Raw genomic sequence first — 24,019 nt, forward strand, 5'->3', positions numbered from 1 at the left:
TACCTAAAAAATCTGACATGCTAATTTAGAAAATGTTTAACCACTTCCTGACCGTCTCACACTGATATATGTTGGCACTTTGAAGAGGGATATCGCTGTTATGACAGCAGCTAACTATCATAACCCCGGCATCCTCTTAAGTGAGCCGTCCGGTTTCTGATAAAAGTCGTCTCTGCGGCAGATTCACTGCACAATCACTTTTATCTGTGGCAGGAGAGGGGCCCCCCTCCCGCCGCTCTCCGGTGCCATCTGCCGCTTACCAGAGCCGTTGTAGCGGCGTAGGAGATTGCGTCCTCTCCTGTGTGTGGTATGGAGCTGAATGAGGGGAAGATCCCCACCTGTCTCCAACCTATTGCAGGGCGGAAGCCACGTCAAAACATAATTTTTGTGGAAATATGAAATGTCAGATCTTTTTGATTCCAGATCTCATATTTAAGAGGTCCTGTCCTGCTTTTTTCTATTACAAGGGATTTTTACATTCCTTGTAATAGGAATAAAAGTGACACCATTTTTTTTAAAAGAAGAGTGTAAAAGAAAAAAAATTATATAAAATAAATAAGAAAAAATTTAAATGCGCTCCGTCCTGCCGAGGTCACGTGCAGGAGCAAACGCATACGCGAGCAGCGCCCGTATATGAAAACGGTGTTCAAAGCATACGTGAGGTATCGCTGCAATCGGTAGAGGGAGATCAATAATTCTAGCCCTAGATCTCCTCTGTAACTCAAAACATGCAACCTGCAGAATTTATTAAACATCACCTATGGAGATTTTTAAGGGTAAAAGTTTGTCGTCATTCCACGAGCGGGCGCATCTTTGAAGGCGTGACATGTTGGGTATCAATTTACTCGCCGTAACATTATCTTTCACAATATAAAAAAAGGTCTAACTTTACTATTGTCTTATTTTATTTATTTTAAAAAAAAGTGTATTTTTTTCCAAAAAAGTGTGCTTGTAAGAAAATACGGTGTGACAGAAAGTATTGCACGACCGCCATTTTATTCTCTAGGGTGTTAGAAAAAATATATATAATGTCTAAGCAATTTTCTAGCAAAAAAAACAGTTTTTAACTTGTAAACACCAAATCTCAGAAAGAGGTTCGATCCTTAAATTGTTAAAAATAAAAATACCCAAAATACACCAACCCTGACACCTGACCCTAAAACTAAATCTGCCACTGACCTGGAACAAACCTTGATCTAGCTATTTTTTTCTTTATTAGAAAGAACACAATGTATGATACAATATATCCTGTATGTATACAATATATTATATAATGGATCCTGGATGTATACAATGTATTATATAATGGATCCTGTATGTATACAATGTATTATATAATATATCCTGTATGTATACAATGTATTATATAATATATCCTGTATGTATACAATGTATTATATAATACAGGTCCTTCTAAAAAAATTAGCATATTGTGATAAAGTTCATTATTTTCTGTATTGCACTGATAAACATTAGACTTTCATATATTTTAGATTCATTACACACAACTGAAGTAGTTCAAGCCTTTTCTTGTTTTAATATTGATGATTTTGGCATACAGCTCATGAAAACCCAAAATTCCTATCTCAAAAAATTAGCATATCATGAAAAGGTTCTCTAAACAAGCTATTAACCTAATCATCTGAATCAACTAATTAACTCTAAACACCTGCAAAGATTCCTGAGGCTTTTAAAAACTCCCAGCCTGGTTCATTACTCAAAACCGCAATCATGGGTAAGACTGCCGACCTGACTGCTGTCCAGAAGGCCATCATTGACACCCTCAAGCAAGAGGGTAAGACACAGAAAGAAATTTCTGAATGAATAGGCTGTTCCCAGAGTGCTGTATCAAGGCACCTCAGTGGGAAGTCTGTGGGAAGGAAAAAGTGTGTCAGAAAACGCTGCACAACGAGAAGAGGTGACCGGACCCTGAAGAAGATTGTGGAGAAGGACCGATTCCAGACCTTGAAGGACCTGCGGAAGCAGTGGACTGAGTCTGGAGTAGAAACATCCAGAGCCACCGTGAACAGGCGTGTGCAGGAAATGGGCTACAGGTGCCGCATTCCCCAGGTCAAGCCACTTTTGAACCAGAAACAGCGGCAGAAGCGCCTGACCTGGGCTACAGAGAAGCAGCACTGGACTGTTGCTCAGTGGTCCAAAGTACTTTTTTCGGATAAAAGCAATTTTTGCATGTCATTCGGAAATCAAGGTGCCAGAGTCTGGAGGAAGACTGGGGAGAGGGAAATGCCAAAATGCCTGAGGTCCAGTGTCAAGTACCCACAGTCAGTGATGGTCTGGGGTGCCATGTCAGCTGCTGGTGTTGGTCCTCTGTGTTTTATCAAGGGCAGGGTCAATGCAACTAGCTATCAGGAGATTTTGGAGCACTTCATGCTTCCATCTGCTGAAAAGCTTTATGGAGATGAAGATTTCATTTTTCAGCACGACCTGGCACCTGCTCACAGTGCCAGAACCACTGGTAAATGGTTTACTGACCATGGTATTACTGTGCTCAATTGGCCTGCCAACTCTCCTGACCTGAACCCCATAGAGAATCTGTGGGATATTGGGAAGAGAAAGTTGAGAGACGCAAGACCCAACACTCTGGATGAGCTTAAGGCCCCTATCGAAGCATCCTGGGCCTCCATAACACCTCAGCAGTGCCACAGGCTGGTTGCCTCCATGCCACGCCTCATTGAAGCAGTCATTTCTGTAAAAGGATTCCCGACCAAGTATTGAGTGCATAACTGAACATAATTATTTGAAGGTTGACTTTTTTTGTATTAAAAACACTTTTGTTTTATTGGTCGGATGAAATATGCTAATTTTTTTAGATAGGATTTTTGGGTTTTCAGGAGCTGTATGCCAAAATCATCAATATTAAAACAAGAAAAGGCTTGAACTACTTCAATTGTGTGTAATGAATCTAAAATATATGAAAGTCTAATGTTTATCAGTACATTACAGAAAATAATGAACTTTATCACAATATGCTCATTTTTTGAGAAGGACCTGTATATCCTGTATGTATATAATGTATTATATAATATATCCTGTATGCATACAATGTATTATATAATATATCCTGTATGTATACAATGTATTATATAATATATCCTGTATGTATACAATGTATTATATAATGCATCCTGTATTTATACAATGTGTCTTTCTCTCCATTTGTAAAAGAAAGAAAACATAGAGGTTCGCTGCACGGACACTGATTACTATGATTGCCAGAGGATATCACAGCGATCATGTGACAGGGAACCGGGAGTCCCGGATTCTGATCATTAGTACTGATGGATGAACTTCCGACGGGACGTTTCGCAAACGCGGCCGATAGTTCGCGAACCGGAACGTTCGCGGCGGGCCCCATTGACTTCAATGGGAGGCGAACTTTGCAAACCTACAGGTCAAATTTGCAGCCACAAAATAATAGCTGTGCAAACATAGTCCCACCACATGGCCAATGACATAACACATGTATGAGGTGAATCTGGGATCGACAACTACAAGCATTCTTTTTTTATATGGGAAATTGTTGTGACAATTCAGGACTGTGGAGCGCATGAAGGCAATGGAGGAGAGGGAAGGTCAGGGTAGGCAAAGAAGAGGGTGCAGGAGATGATCACCAGCAGCGTGACATACAGCAATGACACCTGCACTGTGATAGAGTCATCTGACACCAGCACCGTGATAGAGAGCACTGACATCAGCAGCATGACATAAAGCAATGACACCAGCACCATGATATACAGCACTGACAGCAGCAGCATGATAGAGAGCACTGACATCAGCAGCGTGACATAAAGCACTCACACCAGCACCGTGATATACAGCACCGTGATAGAGAGTACTGACATCAGCAGCGTGACATACAGCAATGACACCTGCACCGTGATAGAGTCATCTGACACCAGCACCGTGATAGAGAGCACTGACATCAGCAGCGTGACATAAAGCACTAACACCAGCACCGTGATATACAGCACTGACAGCAGCACTGACACCTGCACCATAAGCAGCCCCAGGAGGAAGTCAGCATAGCACAGGGATAGTGGGAGCCCCTCATAATGAGCATAGCACAGGGATGGTGGGAGCCCCTCATAATATGTACAGCAGAGGTACAGCCCCAGGAGTAAGGCCGCGTACACACGCGCGGACTGTTGGCCCAACTTTGTCCGTCCAACAGTTTGAGCGAACAGTCCGCTCAAACTTAGCATGGACGGACATGGCCACACACGACGAACGAACAGTTTGCTGAAACCGTGCGCGATGACGTGAACGGCACGTACGACGGGACGCAAAATACGACGTCCTATACACTGCATTATAACTTTCGGCTTGAAAATCCTTTCTGAGCATGCGCGGAACTTTGTTTGACGAACAAGCCTACACACGGGCGGACTGTTCGTTGAAACAAGGTTTCAGCGGACAGTTTTTCGGAATTTCCGTAAAACCTTGTCCGTCCAACTGTCCGCTGAAACTGTCCGCTGAAAGCCCACACACGAGCGGACTGTCCGCCCAAACACTGTTCAGCGGACAAGGTTGGGCCAACAGTCCGCGCGTGTGTACGCGGCCTTAGTCAGCACAGCACAGGGATGGTGGGAGCCCCTCATAATAAGCAGCCCCAGGAGGAAGTCAGCACAGCACAGGGATGGTGGGAGCCCCTCATAATAAGCATAGCACAGGGATGGTGGGAGTCCCTCATAATATGCACAGCAGAGGTACAGCCCCAGGAGTAAATCAGCACAGCACAGAGATGGTGGGAGCCCCTCATAATAAGCAGCCCCAGGAGGAAGTCAGCACAGCACAGGGATGGTGGGAGCCCCTCATATTAAGCATAGCACAGGGATGGTGGGAGCCCCTCATAATAAGCAGCCCCAGTAGAAATATGACACCGCTCAACCTCTTCAAACAGGAGGATATGGGCATATAGTACGGTGTGCTTTTTTTGGACAAGGAAGTGAGCCAAATGAAGAAAGAAGGTCTGTGTGCTCGATTTAAAAAATTGTTTATAGACATATACATGGTCTGCTGGTCACATGTGTTGAATTCCTCTGAGATCCATGCCTCATTCATTTTTAGAAATGTGAGGTAGTTAACACTGTCGTGAGCTAGGCGAGTACGCTTATCAGTCACAATCCCCCCTGCTGCACTGAACGTCCTTTCGGACAGGACACTGGACGAGGGGCAAGCCAACAGTTCCATTGCAAATTGGGCAAGCTCTGGCCAGAGGTCAAGCCTGCCCACCTAGTAGTCCAGGGGTTCATCACTCCTCAGAGCGTCCACATCGGCCGTTAACCCGATGTAGTCGGACACCTGACGGTCTAGGCGTTCCCTGATGCTGGATCCGGATGATACCTGTTGATGGGTCGGCTGAAAGAATGACCTCATATCCGAAGTCACCAACACATCTTCAAACCGGCCTCTTCTTGCAGGCGCTGTTGGATTGGTACCCGCAACTCCTTCTCTGGGAGTGGGAATTGCTCCTCTGCCAGCGCACGCAAAAGCAGAATGCAGCATTTCTCGAAGCAAGGCCTGGAAGTGCTGCATTCTGACAGCCCTCTGTGACAGCGGTAGCATTTCCACCATTTTGTGTTTGTACCGGGGGTCTAAGTACGTTGCCACCCAGTACTGGTCCTTGACCCTTATGCTTTTTATATGGGGGTCCCTATTAAAACACTGGAGCATGAAGGCCCCCCATTTGAACTAAACTGGAAGCGGTGTGGTGGCCTGTCTCCTGCTCATCATCCAGGATAATGTCGTCCTCTTCATTCTCCTCTCCCCATCCACACACAACAACAGGGGTCCCAGAAAGGTTTAAAGCATGCTCTTTTTGCTCCTCCTCATCCGCCCCGACACCATGCTCCTCTGACTCCTCTTCAGACTCCTGTTGTTGACTTGTCTCAGATAGAGTAGGCCCCCCTGGGAATTAATCCAGCATTGCGACTTCCTCATCTTCCCGCTCCTGCTCCTCCACAGCTTGATCAATGACATGACGCAATGCACGCTCCATAAAGAAGGCATAAGGTACCATGTCACTGATGGTGCCATGGCTGCGACTGACCAGTTTGGTGATCTCCTCAAATGGGCGCAGAAGTTTGCATGCGTGGCGCATGAGCAGCCACTGGCGCGGTGAAAAAAAACCCAGCTCTCCAGAACCTGTTCTGCCACAGAGTTCATACAGATAGACGTTAACTGCATGTTTCTGCTGGAGTAGCCTATCAAGCATATAGAAGGTTGAGTTCCATCGCGACGGGCAATCGCAAATAAGACGTCTGACCGGCAGATTGTGTCGCCGCTGAATGTCAGCAAGGCGAGCCATGGCCGTGTAAGATCTCCTGAAATGGACCGAGATTTTCCTTGCCTGCCGCAAGATGTCCTGGACCCCAGGGTATTTGACAAGGAATCGCTGCACGACCAAGTTTAAGACGTGTGCCATGCATGGCACGTGCGTGATTTTGCCCTGTTTCATTGCACTAAGCAGATTGGCACCGTTGTCACACACCACTTTACCAACTGTCAAATTGAGCGGTGTTAGCCACTGATCTGCCTGTGAACGCAAAGCTGAAAGGAGTGCCAGGCCAGTGTGGCTCTTGGCTTCCAGGCACAACAGACACAGCATGGCATGGCAACGTCTCACCTGGCATGTCGAATAGGCTCTGGGGAGCTTGGGCGGCGCAGCGGAAGAGACGCTAGCAGCAGAAAAGGAGGAGTCAGCCGAGGAGGAGAGGGAGGAGGATGGAGTAGGAGGAGGAGGAGGAGAAGAGCCAGGCCTGCATGCAATCCGTGGCGGTAAAACCAAATCTACACGGGTGCCACGGGTTACATGCTTGACGGCTGTCAGAAGGTTCACCCAGTGGGCAGTAAAAGTGATATACCTTCCCTGCCCGTGTTTGCTAGACCACATTTCTGTGGTCAGATGTATCTTGGCACCGACACTGTGTGCCAGAGATACATTCAATTGCTGCTGAACATGGCCATATAGCTCTGGGATGCCCTTCTCTGAGAAATACTTCCTTCCTGGGACCTTCCATTGTGGTGTTCCAATGGCCACAAATTTGCGAAAGGCCTCCGAGTCCACCAGTTTATATGGCAGTAGTTGGCGGGCTATCAGTTCTGACAAGCCAGCCGTCGTCAACCATTGGGCAAGAGGGTTATCCGGCGTCATCATTTTTTTATGCTCGAACATTAGGCCCACGGAAGCCTGCCTTTTTGCAGAAAAGCGTGAGCTTGGCGTGATGGAAGGTGGAGTGGAGTACAATTGTGAGGAGAGAGGAGAAGTAGAAGACGAGGCTGAACGGTGAGAGCCGGGAGTGTGGCTTTGTGTGTTCCGTTGCTCCCACTTGGCTCAGTGATGGCTGCTCGTGTGCCTTTTTAAGGCGGTCGTCCCTAGGTGAGTGTTGGGCTTACCACGACGAATGCGTTGACTGCAAAGATTGCAGATGGAAACGCTATTGTCAGCAGCGGACACTTTAAAAAAAGCCCACACTGCGGAGCCATGTGCCAGTGTCCTGGGAGCACCAGATGTGACCTGGATCGCTCCTGATACATTTGCAGTCTGCTTTGTCCCTCCTGTGCAATGTAAGTTATTCCTGCTTCTCCTCCCTATCTGCTGGTCCATATCTCCCTCTGAACTCCCCTCCTCTTCCTCTCTTGTGGGTACCCACGTGACATCACTAGTCACATCATCATCGACGTCACCTTCCCCACCACTATAAGTAGAGATCTCGGAGTAGGCAGCAACACCGGGGACCAACCTCCTCCTTGGGCTGATCTGGGTACTGTCATCAGACTGCTGAGTAGCGGTTGTTGCTACCTCCTCTTCCTGATCCAATACCAAGAGTGGCTGCGCATCAGAAATGTCTTGATATGGATCGGAAAATAATTCCTGTGACTCAAGCGGAAGGCATGTGGTGGTGGTGGTGGTGTTGTTGGTGGTAGTGTCTTTGGGGTGCACATAGCAGAGAGTGAAGAAGAGGGTGCAGATCGAGAGGATGAGGAGGGTGCAGAAGAGTAAGGCTGAGTGAGCCACTCAACCAAGTCTGGTGCGTCCTTTAAAGTAATTGAACGCACCTTCTGCAACCTCCCACTTTGGCTCAAGGCTGTTGCTCCTGCCCTACCCCTACCACCCCTGCGGAAGGGCCTGCCTCTTCCTCTGCCTGTCATTTTTTAAATGACCCTGTGACAAAACTCTCAGTCCCTATACTGATGAAGGGCTGCTGCAGTATAGGGCAGCGGTCAGCAGTAGTGCACCTCAACCCTATGTATTGTGGACCTATACCAGTCCTTATAGAATAGCAGACTGTACCTCACTCAACCCTATGTACTGTAGCACCCTACACCAAGTTACCAGTCCTTATAAGGACCTTTGTGGAACAAGTAGGTTGTGAATGATTAGCAGACTGCAGCAGAAGGGCAGCAGTCAAGTATAATATTTTTTCTATATTTGGAAGAAAGAATATTATACGTGTACATGCCTATTACCATACCACTGATACCAGTCCTGAAAAGAACCTTTGTGGACCTAATATAGTAACAGCTACTGATTAAACTGACCCTCTCTGCCTCACACACAGCTTCCTGCCTGTCTCTATATAAACTGACAAAACAGAGGCTGCTGGAACAATAACTGGTTACTGGAATAGCACTTTTGTGGACCTGATGGTAACAGCTAATGATTAAACTGACTGTCCCTGCAGCACACACCGTCCTGTCCCTTTCTCTAAACTGACAAAAGACGCTCAGGCTGCTGCAACAATCAGTAGCACAGCAGTGCCTCAAACCTATATCCTGAACTACACCTAACACCTATACCAGTCCTGAAAAGAACTTTTGTGTACCAAATAGCTAGCGATTTGGGTCACTGCAATCTCTCCCTGCTCCACACAGCAACCTCTTCCTATAGTGACAGAAGAAAGAATGTAAAATGGCCGCCGGATCGGGTGTATTTATAAGTTAGGGGGAATGTCCAAGTGTCCATGTGCTGTAATGTCTCAATTGGCTGTCCTGTACCCCATGATGGATGTGTCATCATAGGTCAAAGTTCTTTTACACAGTAAACACGGACGTTCGCCGGGTGAACGGCGGCAATAGTCCGCCGATTGGGCGAATCGCGAACATCCAAAATTCACTGTGAAACGACTGCCGGGCGAACCGTTCAGCCATCCCTAATCATTAGTACAATCCCCGGGGATCTTAGTGAGATCCTAGTCTCTGTGTAGCACTCTCCCAGCACAGAGGGAGGTACCCAGATATGTGGCCCCCAAAATAAAGACCCTTTTTGTGAGGCCCCATAAGTGCGTACTGTCAGTGGGAAGGGGATCATCCAGTTGAAATCTCCTGATTGGTCACTGGCTTTCCCTGGGTGACATTCCTAGTTCTTCCTCACACAGATTTTTATCAGGAATTGGTAGGAAATGGTCATTATAGATGGGAGCTCACCATGTTGTTTTCTCTCCTGGAGGTCATCTGCGGGTCCCATCAGACCAATCAATGTAAAGACATGAATGGTGACATCCAGAGCCCCTTCTTCTCCATATGTGTCTATCAGGGTGTCCTTGGTGGTGATCCAGTCTGCATTTTCTAGTCTTCCTCGGGGGATGGGACGTTTATCTCCATAGGAGAAATCAGACAATTTGTTCCTAAATCTCTTGAAGTCACTTCCTTTCAGATCCTCCAGAGAATATATGATAAGATCTCCGGGGGTTTGTTTCCTCTTTCCCAGGACACCAGGAGCCGACCCTGCAGAGAGAACAATCATTAACCATAAGGCCTCATACACACGGACGTTTTAAAAAAATGGGCTGTAAAGCTAGTAACACCTGGGAAAAAAAGCAGTGTTAAAAACGCGATTTTATTAGTGTTTTGATTTGGCGTCAATTTGCGTTTAACAACGTTTTTAACCCTTTCATGACTAAGCCTATTTTTGGAATTTGGTGTTTACAAGTTAAAATCCATATTTTTTGCTAGAAAATTACTTGGAACCCCCAAACATTATATATATATTTTTAGCAGAGACTCTAGAGAATAAAACGGCGATTGTTGCAATATTTTATGTCACACGGTATTTGCGTAGTGGTGTTTTAAACGCAACTTTTTGGGAAAAGGGACACTTTCATGAATAAAAAAAAAAAAAAAACAAGGGGGCGTGGTTTGACCTCGGTGGAAGATGGCAGCATAACTTCTCAGCTCCGGCCGACTGAGAGAAACATCAGCCTTTAACGGAGGATTTCTACCCTTGTTCCACTGCACAAATCATGGGAACTTCATCCCGAAGCTCCTCGGCATCCCGCTCGAGGTCTCCCAGGGAAAATACCGGCCGTCTGAGCCAAAACATACCTGATATGTTCCGGAGCCAAGCGGGCAATATGGCGGCGCCACGAGGTGCGGCACAAGCTACGGGCCTCTCACACAACGCTCGCCGGCGGATCCCCCCGGCTGAAGATGACATTGTTCTCACTCCCCAGCAACAACCTAGCCTGTAGGACCTCCGTTCTGTGGCCACCGACATCAAGGAAACACTTACGGCGGCCCTCACTGCTGCAATCTCGGACCTGCGAGTGGATATCCAAGCTATCTCGGGCAGAGTGCAGGAAGTGGAAAACGTTTTGGAGACCCATTCTACAGTGATGCGACGTTCCTGTCAGACTATTGATATTCATACCCTGCAATTGAGAGATCTTAATCGCCACATCGAGGACTTGGATAACCGTGGAAGGCGCCACAACCTCCGTATCCGCGGTTTGCCCGAATCCATAGAAGCGGAACACCTGCTATTAGAGGTAACGACCCTATTCAACAATCTATTAAACAGACCTGTCGCCACCCCGATCGGTATGGAGCGGATCCACCACGCTCTACGCCCCAGGGGGAAGGAAACAGATCCCCCAAGGGATGTTGTATGCTGTATAATTGATTACCAGCTGAAAGAAGCCATCCTAAGAAAAGCCCGGGAGACGGAACCCCTGCTGTACAATGGTGCAAACATTCACCTCTTCCAGGACTTGTCGAACATTACGCTGCAAAGACGAAGAGAACTGCACCCAATTCTGGAAGTTCTAAGGGCCAAGGGAATACCCTACCACTGGAAGTTTCCCTTCGGATTATCCGCCTCGGCACACGGTCGGTCTGCTCTACTTCGTGTCCCGGAGGATCTTCGTCACTTCTGCAAAACTTTGGAAATTCCGATGACGGCGGTACCCGAATGGTATGCGGACTTCCGACCGACCATACTCAGAAGAGTTGCTCCACGTGATGACACCATGGACACTCAAGATTCCCGCTTTCGGAGGAGACGCTCCCCTTCGGATCCACGAGCCCAACCCTTGGCTTCGGGTCAAACACACGGACCCAGCCCAACGAAAGCACCGCAGTCCAGGAGAGCCCGTCGGGATCGTTGAAGTTCTGCTTTAATCCAACCGAACGGACAGTTAAGTTGCGGGTCAGGTTGCTGTTTTCAAATCCCTTCGGATGTCGATTGGACCCTGATTATATCCTCTAACTTTCGTATCTTTTTCTGGTGTCCCCCTTATCCCCTTTTTTTTCTTTTTGTGTTGTTGCTGGTTGTTTTCTTCCATCTAGGTTATTTGAGACTCTTACCCGGTCGCTCCATTGGCTCGTCCGGTCCGCATCATCTAACGAACGGTTTGAAGAAGGACGCTTAATAGGCCTCCCCAAATTTTTTATTTTTTTTCCCTTCTGCCTCGACCACCTATTCCCATTTTTGGCCACCTCCCTTATAACGTATGTGTTTTTTTTTTTCCTAATGTGCTCTCTCTCCAGTCGGCCAGCTTAGACCGGTTATTGTTATTGTTGTTATTGTTCTAAATTGTTCTAAATTTTTAGCATATCTCCATTGTCTCAAACCGACCCCCACGCAGTGGTCCGATAGTTTTTACGTTTTCACAGCTGTCTTGCTTCTAGTCTTCCACTGCATCGCTTTTGGTGAAGATATATTTCTTGTTTTATTTTTGGAATTAGTTTCACGGTCTCCTCAGATTAGCAAGCTGGTTCTTGCTAATTTCCAATTTTTCACCCCAGATCTAACCTACGCATCAGCCCAAGTAGGGTTTTCTTACTCTTTTTTTTTTTTTTTCTTTTGTCCATTATCATTCGATTCACCCCCCACCTTTCCCTCCCTTGCCTCCCCCTTTCCTTACCCTAGAGATATACCTTATAAGTTATACCTTCTTACTCTCTCTGCTTTTGTGGGGGACCACTCATAGGCCCTGGGCCTGAAGGCCGCTCGGCTCGCTCTCTTCTCTTTTATCCTTACTCCAGTGTACCAATTGACTTAAGCTTGGAAATAGCCGCATTTCTTTTCTTCCCTCACTAATCAATACCATGTCAAAACCACACAGTCGGCCCAACAACGGGCTTTTTACTTTAATATCCCTAAATGTTAGAGGTCTCAACATACCAGAGAAACGATCTCAAGTCTTACTTGAATTACATAGATACAAAGCTGATATTGCTTTCCTCCAGGAGATACATTTTAAGACGGGTTCCGCTCCGAAATTCTCAAACTTCCGCTTCCCTACCTCTTTGCATGCCACTAATCACTATGCCAAGACCAAGGGAGTCTCCATTTTAATTGCAAAACATTGCCCATTCCAAATTCAGGATACTTGTGTAGATGAAGATGCTCGCTACCTTTTTGTTAAAGGCACGCTCTACGGCAAACCTATCACCTTAGCCAATATCTATGCACCTAACCATGGCCAGGTCCCGTTTTTTAATGCGGCTCTTAGGGAACTTATCACATTTCAGGAGGGTATGCTAATTCTCGGAGGGGACTTTAATGTCCCCCTAAATCCTTCTCTTGACACTTCAAATGGTGCATCCTCCATACCGTATAGAGCACTTAAGTCGATCAAGGACAGATTACACGACTTAGCGTTACACGACTCCTGGAGACTGTTAAATCCCAATGTTAAGGACTATACGTACTATTCAACCCCATGTAATAAGTATTCTAGATTGGACCATATCTTCATTTCACAAGATGATCTTCCATCCCTACATTCCGCTTCCATCCTCCCCATGTATTTATCTGATCACAACCCAGTTTCTCTGACTATAGATATCGCACAGGCCCCCACCAGATCCTCTATTTGGAGGCTTGACCCGTCTTTACTCACAGACGAAACTATTACGGCCACCATATCTAATCGATTAACTTTATTTTTTCAAGAAAATGCTTCTCCAGACATGTCCCCCTTGATGCTTTGGGAAGCCCATAAGTGCACGATACGAGGAGATCTGATTGCTATCTCGGCCAGACGGAAAAAGGAAAGGAAGGCACTCATTTCTAAATTGTCCCAACGCATACAGCTTTTGGAAAGAGCTCACAAACACTCTCAGGCTTTAGCAACACTCCCAGCTTTGCTCCAAGCCCGGAAAGAGCTTTTAGAGGCCCTAAATAGGCAAATACGTCAAAATGATTCCCTCGCGCAAAAAACCTTTTATGAATATGGAAATAAGGCTGGAAAACTTCTGGCAAGAGCCCTCAAACGGAAGAAAGCCACTATGACCATACATTCAATCACTGATCCCCAAGGACGGAAATTGACGGCTAGTGACCACATAGCGCAACAATTTGTGACATATTACTCCCAGTTATATAACCTGCATTCCGCTGATCCTCCCACTAGTGACAGTTCCCGGCTTCAGATGATCAATGACTTTCTTGCCACCTACAGCCCCGACCCTTTGTCGGAATCGGATGCAGCCGATTTGGAAAGACCCTTGTCACCCTCAGAGTTGGATATGGTTCTTAAGCAACTGAAACCTGGAAAAAGCCCGGGCCCAGATGGGTTAACGTCAGGATATTATAAGACGTTCATTGATCCTCTCAAGCCGCATTTTCTGTCCGCCTTTAATTCCTTGGCGTTTGGCGATACCCCTCCTAGAGACTTGTTGACGGCTCACATAGCCGTGATCCCTAAACCAAATAAGGACGCATCACTTGTGATGAATTATAGACCAATATCCCTACTAAATGTTGATCTCAAGATCTTCGCAAAGATTTTAGCCAACCGTCTCTTGCCTCTCCTGCCCAACCTGGTTTCTTTAGACCAGGTTGGTTTTGTACCGGGCAGAGAGGCAAGAGACAATACACTCAAAGCTATCAACATTCACCACTGGTTATCGTCCTTCCGTCAACGAGGTTTCTTCCTTTCCCTTGACGCGGAGAAGGCGTTTGACAGGGTGGCCTGGGACTATATGTCAGCAGTTCTCAAGCGGATAGGACTACGGAATCGCATGCTTCATTTTATCTTAGCCTTGTACTCGTCCCCAACAGCTAGAGTCCGAGTTAATGGCCACCTGTTGGACGCCTTCTCCGTGTCAAATGGAACTCGCCAGGGGTGCCCCCTCTCCCCCTTGATTTTTGTGTTAACCCTGGAACCATTGCTTAATCGGCTACGGGCTAACCCTGACATCAAGGGAGTTACAATATCTGATTCTATTTACAAGTTAGCCGCTTTTGCGGATGACATTCTCCTATTTTTGACAGATCCTCATATATCCCTACCTAATGTACTTGCGGATTTCGCGACTTTTAACACCCTATCTAATCTTCAAATTAATTTATCCAAATCAGAAGCCCTAAATGTATCTTTAGACCCTGAGACGCTCACATTATGCAAAGACAATTCCCCCTTTAGATGGGTTAAAGACGCCATCACTTATTTAGGAATCAAGCTCCCTACTCACCTATCTAACCTATATGCGCTTAATTATATCCCCCTCATTCGAAACATTCAAAAAGATCTTAATGACTGGTCGTCTGGTATGTTTTCGTGGTTTGGAAGGGCTGCTGTCCTTAAAATGAATATCCTCCCGCGCTTGCTCTATATTTTTCAAACTATTCCCATCAATGTACCCCAGACTTTTTTTACCTCATATAGAACGGCCATACGTCGATTCATATGGGGCTCTCAACGTCCCAGACTTAGTCTTGATAGGCTGGCCCTACCCAAAATAGCAGGCGGTATAGGCTTACCAGACGTGACTAAATACCACTGGGCATGCCAGTTGACTCGTATTATTGACTGGAATGTCCATATTCACTTGAAAGCTTGGGTTAATATAGAACAAAATCTCACTAGACTGCCGATAAGTTCATTGCCATGGTTGGCCTCAGAACACATACCTAGTTCGTGTACACAACATCCACTAATCGGTTGCACCCTTCAAATGTTCCGGAAGGCCTGTAAGGGGCACCGTATTTCCTCGTTAAATGGTCCCCTAACCCCAATTAGACAGAATCCGGCATTCCCTGCGGGCATGTCAACCTCTTTTTTGTCGGAATTTTGGCCCCATGATGAGATGCAGGCAAGACACTTCTTTTCTGCGGGGTCGTTTTTAGACCGGGCTGATATCCCCTCACGGAATGTTGATCGTGCCTGCCCTATGTGGACTTATTTCCAATTGCGACACTTCTTAAATGATCCCCATAAGCGCAGTGATTTCTCTAGACAACCCACCTTGTTTGAAAATTTGTGCTTGCAAACAGAACAACAAAGACACTTAATTTCTAATATTTACCCAATGTTGTTTTCGACCCATGATCCTAAATCTAATGTGGCCGTTCGAAGCTGGGAAAGAGATCTCGCCCTTAATCTTTCCCCAGACGAGTGGGAAAATATCTACACGCTGATTCATAAAGGTTCTATTAATGTGTCAACCCAAGAGAATGGCTTTAAGATCTTCTCAAAATGGTATAAAACTCCGACCAAATTGAACAAGATCTCCCCGAATATCTCTTCCAAATGCTGGCGTTGCTCGCAGGATACAGGCTCCATGCTACACATATGGTGGTCCTGCCCCAAACTCCAACCCTTCTGGCAAACTGTACACCGACTGACTTCCAAGATCACGACTTACCAGTTAGATTACACTCCTGGGCAAATGTTATTACATCACTCTTCGATCCCCTTTAATCATTATCATCGTTCATTAGCTCTCCACCTAATCAATGTGGCCAAGATGTGTATTCCCACATTTTGGAACTCCACGAAAGTACCAAAAATTGCGGATTGGTTCAACCGCATTTCTAGAATTGCGGAAATGGAAGATCTCATACACCAAGCTAAAGACACAGCGTCTAAATTCACGAAGATATGGTCCTGCTGGAACCACTTTAAGTTATCTGATGAATATAAACTTCTACTTTCACAATGAGAGAATGCATCCCCAGCTTTCGATAGCTTAGGGTAAATGCGGTATAGCCCCCCCTGCCTCCCTCAGGCTGGCTCTGAGGGCAGCTGTCATCCCTTAGAAGTGATACCATATCTGACGTGTATGTGAGTAAGCAGGGCATTTACTTTCTAGTCTGGGTACCCCCTTTGTTTGTATGCATCACTCTTGGATCTCTCCATGTCCCTTTTCTTCCCGCTCCCCTCCATCTCCCCTGTTTTGTTGTTGGTTGTTTTTTTTTTTCTCTTTCGTCTCTGGTTTGGTTTTTCTGCTGTTTAGCTATATGTGTATTCTCGGGTAGCAATTACAGGGGGGTCGCTAGGGGTCCGTGACCGCACCCCCACACCTCTCCCGGCATAGTAATACGGCATAATTGCTACCAATTAAATTCCCAAGCTCCTGGGCATTAAAGTTTCCAGTCACCTTTATGCTTGACACATGATGACCCATTGTTAAGTTTGTTACGCATGCCTTAGCACGTATTTTTCCTGTTTTGTTTTGTTCTATCAACACGCATTGTTCAAATTTTCCTTGTGTCGGTTCTTAATCTAGAGGAGCTTTTAGATATACGGGGCAGTTTGTTCATGACCCTTGTCTCCTCTAAAGGTATTTGCCTTAACTTGTAGACATGTGTTTTGTTTCCTTCAATGTTCCTTGGTTATTAATCGAATGTGACATCACTGTGATATATTGCTCTGATGTGCTGAACTGTAAGTTTTATGCAACTTTTATAATAAAACTTTTCTTGGAAAAAAAAACAAAAAACAAAAAAAAACAGTAAAATTAGCCCAATCATTTTGCGTAATGTGAAAGATAATGTTACGCCGAGTAAATAGATACCAAACATGTCACACTTTATAATTGCGCACACTTGTGGATTGACGACAAAGTACGGTACCTAAAAATCTCAATAGGTGACGCTTTAAATTTTTTTTATGGTTACCAGGTTAGCGTTACAGAGGAGGTCTAGTGCTAGAATTATTGCTCTCGCTCTGACGATCGTGGCGATACCTCACATGTGTGATTTGAACACCGTTTACATACGCGGGCGCGACTTCCGTATGCGTTTTCTTTGCTTTGCGAGCTCGCGGGGATGGCGGGTAGTGATGGACGAACTTCCGACGGGACGTTTCGCGAACGCGAAACGCGAACGGACACAAACGTTCGCGAAAACGACCGTTCGCCGCGGGCTCCATTGACTTCAATGGGAGGCGAATTTCGCAAACCTTTAGGTCGAATTTGCGGCCACGGGGTAATTATTAGGGGGTAGCACGTAGTCCCACCACCTGGACAATAGCATAATACATGTATGAGGTGAATTTGGGATCGATAACTACAAGCATTTTTTTTTTATTTGGGAAATTGTTCTGACAATTCAGGACTATGGAGCTAATGAAGGCAATGGAGGAGAGGGAAGGTCAGGGACCAGGGTAGGCAAACAAGAGGGTGCAGGAGATACAGAGCACTGACAGCAGCACCGTAATACAGAGCACTGACATCAGCACCGTGACATACAGCGCTGACAGCAGCACCGTAATACAGAGCACTGACATCAGCACCGTGACATACAGCGCTGACAGCAGCTCCGTGACATACAGCGCTGACAGCAGCTCCGTGACATACAGCGCTGACAGCAGCTCCGTGACATACAGCGCTGACAGCAGCTCCGTGACATACAGCGCTGACAGCAGCTCCGTGACATACAGCGCTGACAGCAGCTCCGTGACATACAGCGCTGACAGCAGCTCCGTGACATACAGCACTGACAGCAGCTCCGTGACATACAGCGCTGACAGCAGCTCCGTGACATACAGCGCTGACAGCAGCACCGTGACATACAGCGCTGACAGCAGCTCCGTGACATACAGCGCTGACAGCAGCTCCGTGACATACAGCGCTGACAGCAGCTCCGTGACATACAGCGCTGACAGCAGCTCCGTGACATACAGCGCTGACAGCAGCTCCGTGACATACAGCGCTGACAGCAGCTCCGTGACATACAGCGCTGACAGCAGCTCCGTGACATACAGCGCTGACAGCAGCTCCGTGACATACAGCGCTGACAGCAGCTCCGTGACATACAGCGCTGACAGCAGCTCCGTGACATACAGCGCTGACAGCAGCTCCGTGACATACAGCGCTGACAGCAGCTCCGTGACATACAGCGCTGACAGCAGCTCCGTGACATACAGCGCTGACAGCAGCTCCGTGACATACAGCGCTGACAGCAGCTCCGTGACATACAGCGCTGACAGCAGCTCCGTGACATACAGCGCTGACAGCAGCTCCGTGACATACAGCGCTGACAGCAGCTCCGTGACATACAGCGCTGACAGCAGCTCCGTGACATACAGCGCTGACAGCAGCTCCGTGACATACAGCGCTGACAGCAGCTCCGTGACATACAGCGCTGACAGCAGCTCCGTGACATACAGCGCTGACAGCAGCTCCGTGACATACAGCGCTGACAGCAGCTCCGTGACATACAGCGCTGACAGCAGCACCGTAAGCAGCCCCAGGAGGAAGTCAGCACAGCACAGGGATGGTGTGATCCCCTCATAATAAGAACCCCCAGGAGGAAGTCAGCACAGCACAGGGATGGTGGGAGCCCCTCATAATAAGAACACCCAGGAGGAAGTCAGCACAGCACAGGGATGGTGGGAACCCCTCATAATAAGCAGCCCCAGTAGAAATATGACACCGCTCAACCTCTTCAAAGAGGAGGGTAGGGGCATATAGTACGGTGTGCTTTTTTGGGTCAGGGAAGTGAGCCAAATGAATTAAGAAGGTCTGTGTGCTTGATTCCAAAAATTGTTTATAGACATATACATGGTCTACTGATCACATGTGTTGAATTCCTCCGAGATCCATGCCTCATTCATTTTTAGAAATGTGAGGTAGTTAACACTGTGGTGAGCTAGGCGAGTACGCTTATCGGTCACAATCCCCCCTGCTGCGCTGAACGTCCTTTCGGACAGGACACTGGATGAGGGGCAAGCCAACAGTTCGATTGCAAATTGGGCAAGCTCTGGCCAGAGGTCAAGCCTGCCCACCCAGTAGTCTAGGGGTTCATCACTCCTCAGAGCGTCCACATCGGCCGTTAACCCAATGTAGTCGGACACCTGACGGTCTAGGCGTTCCCTGATGCTGGATCCGGATGACACCTGTCGATGGGTCGGCTGAAAGAATGACCTCATATCCGAAGTCACCAACACATCTTCAAACCGGCCTCTTCTTGCAGGCGCTGTTGGATTGGTACCCGCAAATCCTTCTCTGGGAGTGGGAATTGCTCCTCTGCCAGCGCACGCAAAAGCAGAATGCAGCATTTCTCGAAGCAAGGCCTGGAAGTGCTGCATTCTGACAGCCCTCTGCGACGGCGGTAACATTTCCGCCATTTTGTGTTTGTACCGGGGGTCTAAGTACGTTGCCACCCAGTACTGGTCCTTGACCCTCATGCTTTTTATACGGGGGTCCCTATTAAAACACTGGAGCATGAAGGCCCCCATTTGCACTAAAGTGGAAGCGGTGTGGTGGCCTGGCTCCTGCTCATCATCCAGGATAATGTCGTCCTCTTCATTCTCCTCTCCCCATCCTCGCACAACAGGGATCCCAGAAAGGTTTAAAGCATGCTCTTCTTGCTCCTGCTCATCCGCCCCGGCACCATCCTCCTCTGACTCCTCATCAGACTCCTGTTGTTGACTTGTCTCAGATAGAGTAGCCCCCCCTGGGAATTCATCCAGCATTGCGACTTCCTCATCTTCCCGCTCCTGCTCCTCCACAGCCTGATCAATGACACGACGCAATGCACGCTCCAGAAAGAAGGCATAAGGTACCATGTCACTGATGGCGCCATGGCTGCGACTGACCAGTTTGGTGATCTCCTCAAATGGCCGCAGAAGTCTGCATGTGTCGCGCATGAGCAGCCACTGGCGCGGTGAAAAAAAACCCAGCTCCCCAGAACCGTTTCTTTCGCAGAGTTCATACAGGTAGACGTTAACTGCACGTTTCTGCTGGAGCAGCCTATCAAGCATATAGAAGGTTGAGTTCCATCGCGTCGGGCAATCGCAAATAAGACGTCTGACCGGCAGATGGTGTCGCCGCTGAATGTCAGCAAGGCGAGCCATGGCCGTGTAAGATCTTCTGAAATGGGCCGAGATTTTCCTTGCCTGCCGCAAGATGTCCTGGACCCCAGGGTATTTGACAAGGAATCGCTGCACGACCAAGTTTAAGACGTGTGCCATGCACGGCACGTGCGTGATTTTGCCCTGTTTCAATGCGCTAAGCAGATTGGCACCGTTGTCACACACCACTTTACCAACTGTCAAATTGAGCGGTGTTAGCCACTCATCTGCCTGTGAACGCAAAGCTGAAAGGAGTGCCGGGCCAGTGTGGCTCTTTGCTTCCAGGCACAACAGACGCAGCACGGCATGGCAACGTCTCACCTGGCATGTGGAATAGGTTCTGGGGAGCTTGGGCGGTGCAGTGGAAGAGACGCTAGCAGCGGAAAAGGAGGAGGCAGCTGAGGAGGAGAGGGAGGAGGATGGAGTAGGAGGAGGAGAAGAAGAGTCAGGCCTGCATGCAATCCGTGGCGGTAAAACCAAATCTACACGGGTGCCACGGGTTACATGCTTGACGGCCGTCAGAAGGTTCACCCAGTGGGCAGTAAAACTGATATACCTTCCCTGCCCGTGTTTGCTAGACCACGTGTCTGTGGTCAGATGTATCTTGGCACCGACACTGTGTGCCAGAGATACATTCACTTGCCGCTGAACATGGCCATATAGCTCTGGGATGCCCTTCTCTGAGAAATACTTCCTTCCTGGGACCTTCCATTGTGGTGTTCCAATGGCCACAAATTTGCGAAAGGCCTCCGAGTCCACCAGTTTATATGGCAGTAGTTGGCGGGCTATGAGTTCTGACAAGCCAGCCGCCAACCGTTGGGCAAGAGGGTTATCCGGCGTCATCATTTTTTTACGCTCAAACATTAGGCCCACGGAAGCCTGCCTTTTTGCAGAAAAATGTGAGCTTGGCGTGATGGAAGGTGGAGTGGAGGACAATTGTGAGGAGAGAGGAGAAGGAGAAGTAGAAGACGAGGCTGGACGGTGAGAGCCTGCAGTGTGGCTTTGTGTGTTCCGTTGCTCCCACTGGGCTCGGTGATGGCTGCTCATGTGCCTTCTTAAGGCGGTCGTCCCTAGGTGAGTATTGGGCTTACCGCGACTAACGCGTTGACTGCAAAGATTGCAGATGGCAACGCTATTGTCAGCAGCGGACACGTTAAAAAAAGCCCACACTGCGGAGCCATGTGCCGGTGTCCTGGGAGCGCCAGATGTGACCGTACATGGTCGATGACTCGCTCCTGATACATTTGCAGTCTGCTTTGTCCCTGCTGTGCAATGTAAGTCATTGCTGCTTCTCCTCCCTATCTGCTGGTCCATATCTCCCTCTGAACTCCCCTCCTCTTCCTCTCTTGTGGGCACCCACGTGACATCACTAGACACGTCATCATCAACGTCACCTTCCCCACCGCTATAAGTAGAGTAGGCAGCAACACCGGGGACCAACCTCCTCCTTGGGCTGATCTGGGTACTGGCGTCAGACTGCTGAGTAGCGCTTGTTGCTACCTCCTCTTCCTGATCCAATACCAAGAGTGGCTGCGCATCAGAAATGTCCTCTTGATATGGATCGGAAAATAATTCCAGTGACTCAAGCGGAAGGTATGTGGTGGTGGTGGTGGTGGTCGTGTTGTTGGTGGTAGTGTCTTTGGGGGTGCACATAGCAGAGAGTGAAGAAGAGGGTGCAGATCGAGAGGATGAGGAGGGTGCAGAAGAGTAAGGCTGAGCGAGCCACTCAACCAAGTCTGGTGCATCCTTTAAAGTAATTGAACGCACCTTCTGCAACTTCCCACTTTGGCTCAAGCCTGTTGCTCCTGCCCTACCCCTACCACCCCTGCGGAAGGGCCTGCCTCTTCCTCTGCATGTCATTTTTTAAATGACCCTGTGACAAAACTCTTAGTCCCTATACCGCTGAAGGACTGCTGCAGTATAGGTGAGCGGTCAGCAGTGGTGCACGTCAACCCTATCTATTGTGGACCTATAGCGGTCCTTACAGAACAGCAGACTGTACCGCACTCAAGCCTATGTACCGTAGCACCCTATACCAAGTTACCAGTCCTTATAAGAACTTTTGTGGACCAAGCAGGTTGTGTATTAGTGTTTAGCAGACTGTACGTCAGTCCCTATACCGCTGAAGGACTGCTGCAGTATAGGGCAGCGGTCAGCAGTGGTGCACGTCAACCCTATCTATTGTGGACCGATAGCGGTCCTTACAGAACAGCAGACTGTACCGCACTCAAGCCTATGTACCGTAGCACCCTATACCAAGTTACCAGTCCTTATAAGAACTTTTGTGGACCAAGCAGGTTGTGTATTAGTGTTTAGCAGACTGTACGTCAGTCCCTATACCGCTGAAGGACTGCTGCAGTATAGGGCAGCGGTCAGCAGTGGTGCACGTCAACCCTATCTATTGTGGACCGATAGCGGTCCTTACAGAACAGCAGACTGTACCGCACTCAAGCCTATGTACCGTAGCACCCTATACCAAGTTACCAGTCCTTATAAGAACTTTTGTGGAACAAGCAGGTTGTGTGTTAGTGATTAGCAGACTGTACGTCAGTCCCTATACCAATGAAGGACTGCTGCAGTATAGGGCAGCGGTCAGCAGTAGTGCACGGCAACCCTATGTATTGTGGACCGATAGCGGTCCTTACAGAACAGCAGACTGTACCGCACTCAAGCCTATGTACCGTAGCACCCTATACCAAGTTACCAGTCCTTATAAGAACTTTTGTGGACCAAGCAGGTTGTGTATTAGTGTTTAGCAGACTGTACGTCAGTCCCTATACCGCTGAAGGACTGCTGCAGTATAGGGCAGCGGTCAGCAGTGGTGCACGTCAACCCTATGTATTGTGGACCGATAGCGGTCCTTACAGAACAGCAGACTGTAACGCACTCAGGCCTATGTACCGTAGCACCCTATACCAAGTTACCAGTCCTTATAAGAACTTTTGTGGACCAAGCAGGTTGTGTGTTAGTGATTAGCAGACTGTACGTCAGTCCCTATACCAATGAAGGACTGCTGCAGTATAGGGCAGCGGTCAGCAGTAGTGCACGGCAACCCTATGTATTGTGGACCGATAGCGGTCCTTACAGAACAGCAGACTGTAACGCACTCAGGCCTATGTACCGTAGCACCCTATACCAAGTTACCAGTCCTTATAAAAACTTTTGTGGAACAAGCAGGTTGTGTGTTAGTGTTTAGCAGACTGTGCGTCAGTCCCTATACCGCTGAAGGACTGCTGCAGTATAGGGCAGCGGTCAGCAGTGGTGCACGTCAACCCTATCTATTGTGGACCGATAGCGGTCCTTACAGAACAGCAGACTGTACCGCACTCAAGCCTATGTACCGTAGCACCCTATACCAAGTTACCAGTCCTTATAAGAACTTTTGTGGACCAAGCAGGTTGTGTATTAGTGTTTAGCAGACTGTACGTCAGTCCCTATACCGCTGAAGGACTGCTGCAGTATAGGGCAGCGGTCAGCAGTGGTGCACGTCAACCCTATGTATTGTGGACCGATAGCGGTCCTTACAGAACAGCAGACTGTAACGCACTCAGGCCTATGTACCGTAGCACCCTATACCAAGTTACCAGTCCTTATAAGAACTTTTGTGGACCAAGCAGGTTGTGTGTTAGTGATTAGCAGACTGTACGTCAGTCCCTATACCAATGAAGGACTGCTGCAGTATAGGGCAGCGG

General features: G+C 47.9%; 1 protein-coding gene across 6 annotated transcripts in view; it reads right to left on the reverse strand.

The window, feature by feature from the left end:
• Nucleotides 1-24,019, reverse strand: part of LOC143963517 (NACHT, LRR and PYD domains-containing protein 3-like) — a 156,632-nt gene that overhangs the window by 74,466 nt on the left and 58,147 nt on the right. For 4 of the 6 annotated variants that reach the window (XM_077473175.1, XM_077473177.1, XM_077473174.1 and 1 more), the window contains one exon: nucleotides 9,448-9,747. The exons of the other annotated variants lie outside the window; for them this stretch is intronic. In XM_077473175.1, coding sequence (XP_077329301.1) covers nucleotides 9,448-9,747 — 300 coding nt within the window. The remainder of the gene's footprint in view (nucleotides 1-9,447; nucleotides 9,748-24,019) is intronic. 6 annotated transcript variants of the gene reach the window in all.

The sequence above is a fragment of the Lithobates pipiens genome, unplaced genomic scaffold (assembly GCF_037356315.1).
Source record: "Lithobates pipiens isolate NorthernLeopardFrog02 unplaced genomic scaffold, aLitPip1_a1.2 Scaffold_8, whole genome shotgun sequence".
Taxonomy (NCBI): domain Eukaryota; kingdom Metazoa; phylum Chordata; class Amphibia; order Anura; family Ranidae; genus Lithobates; species Lithobates pipiens.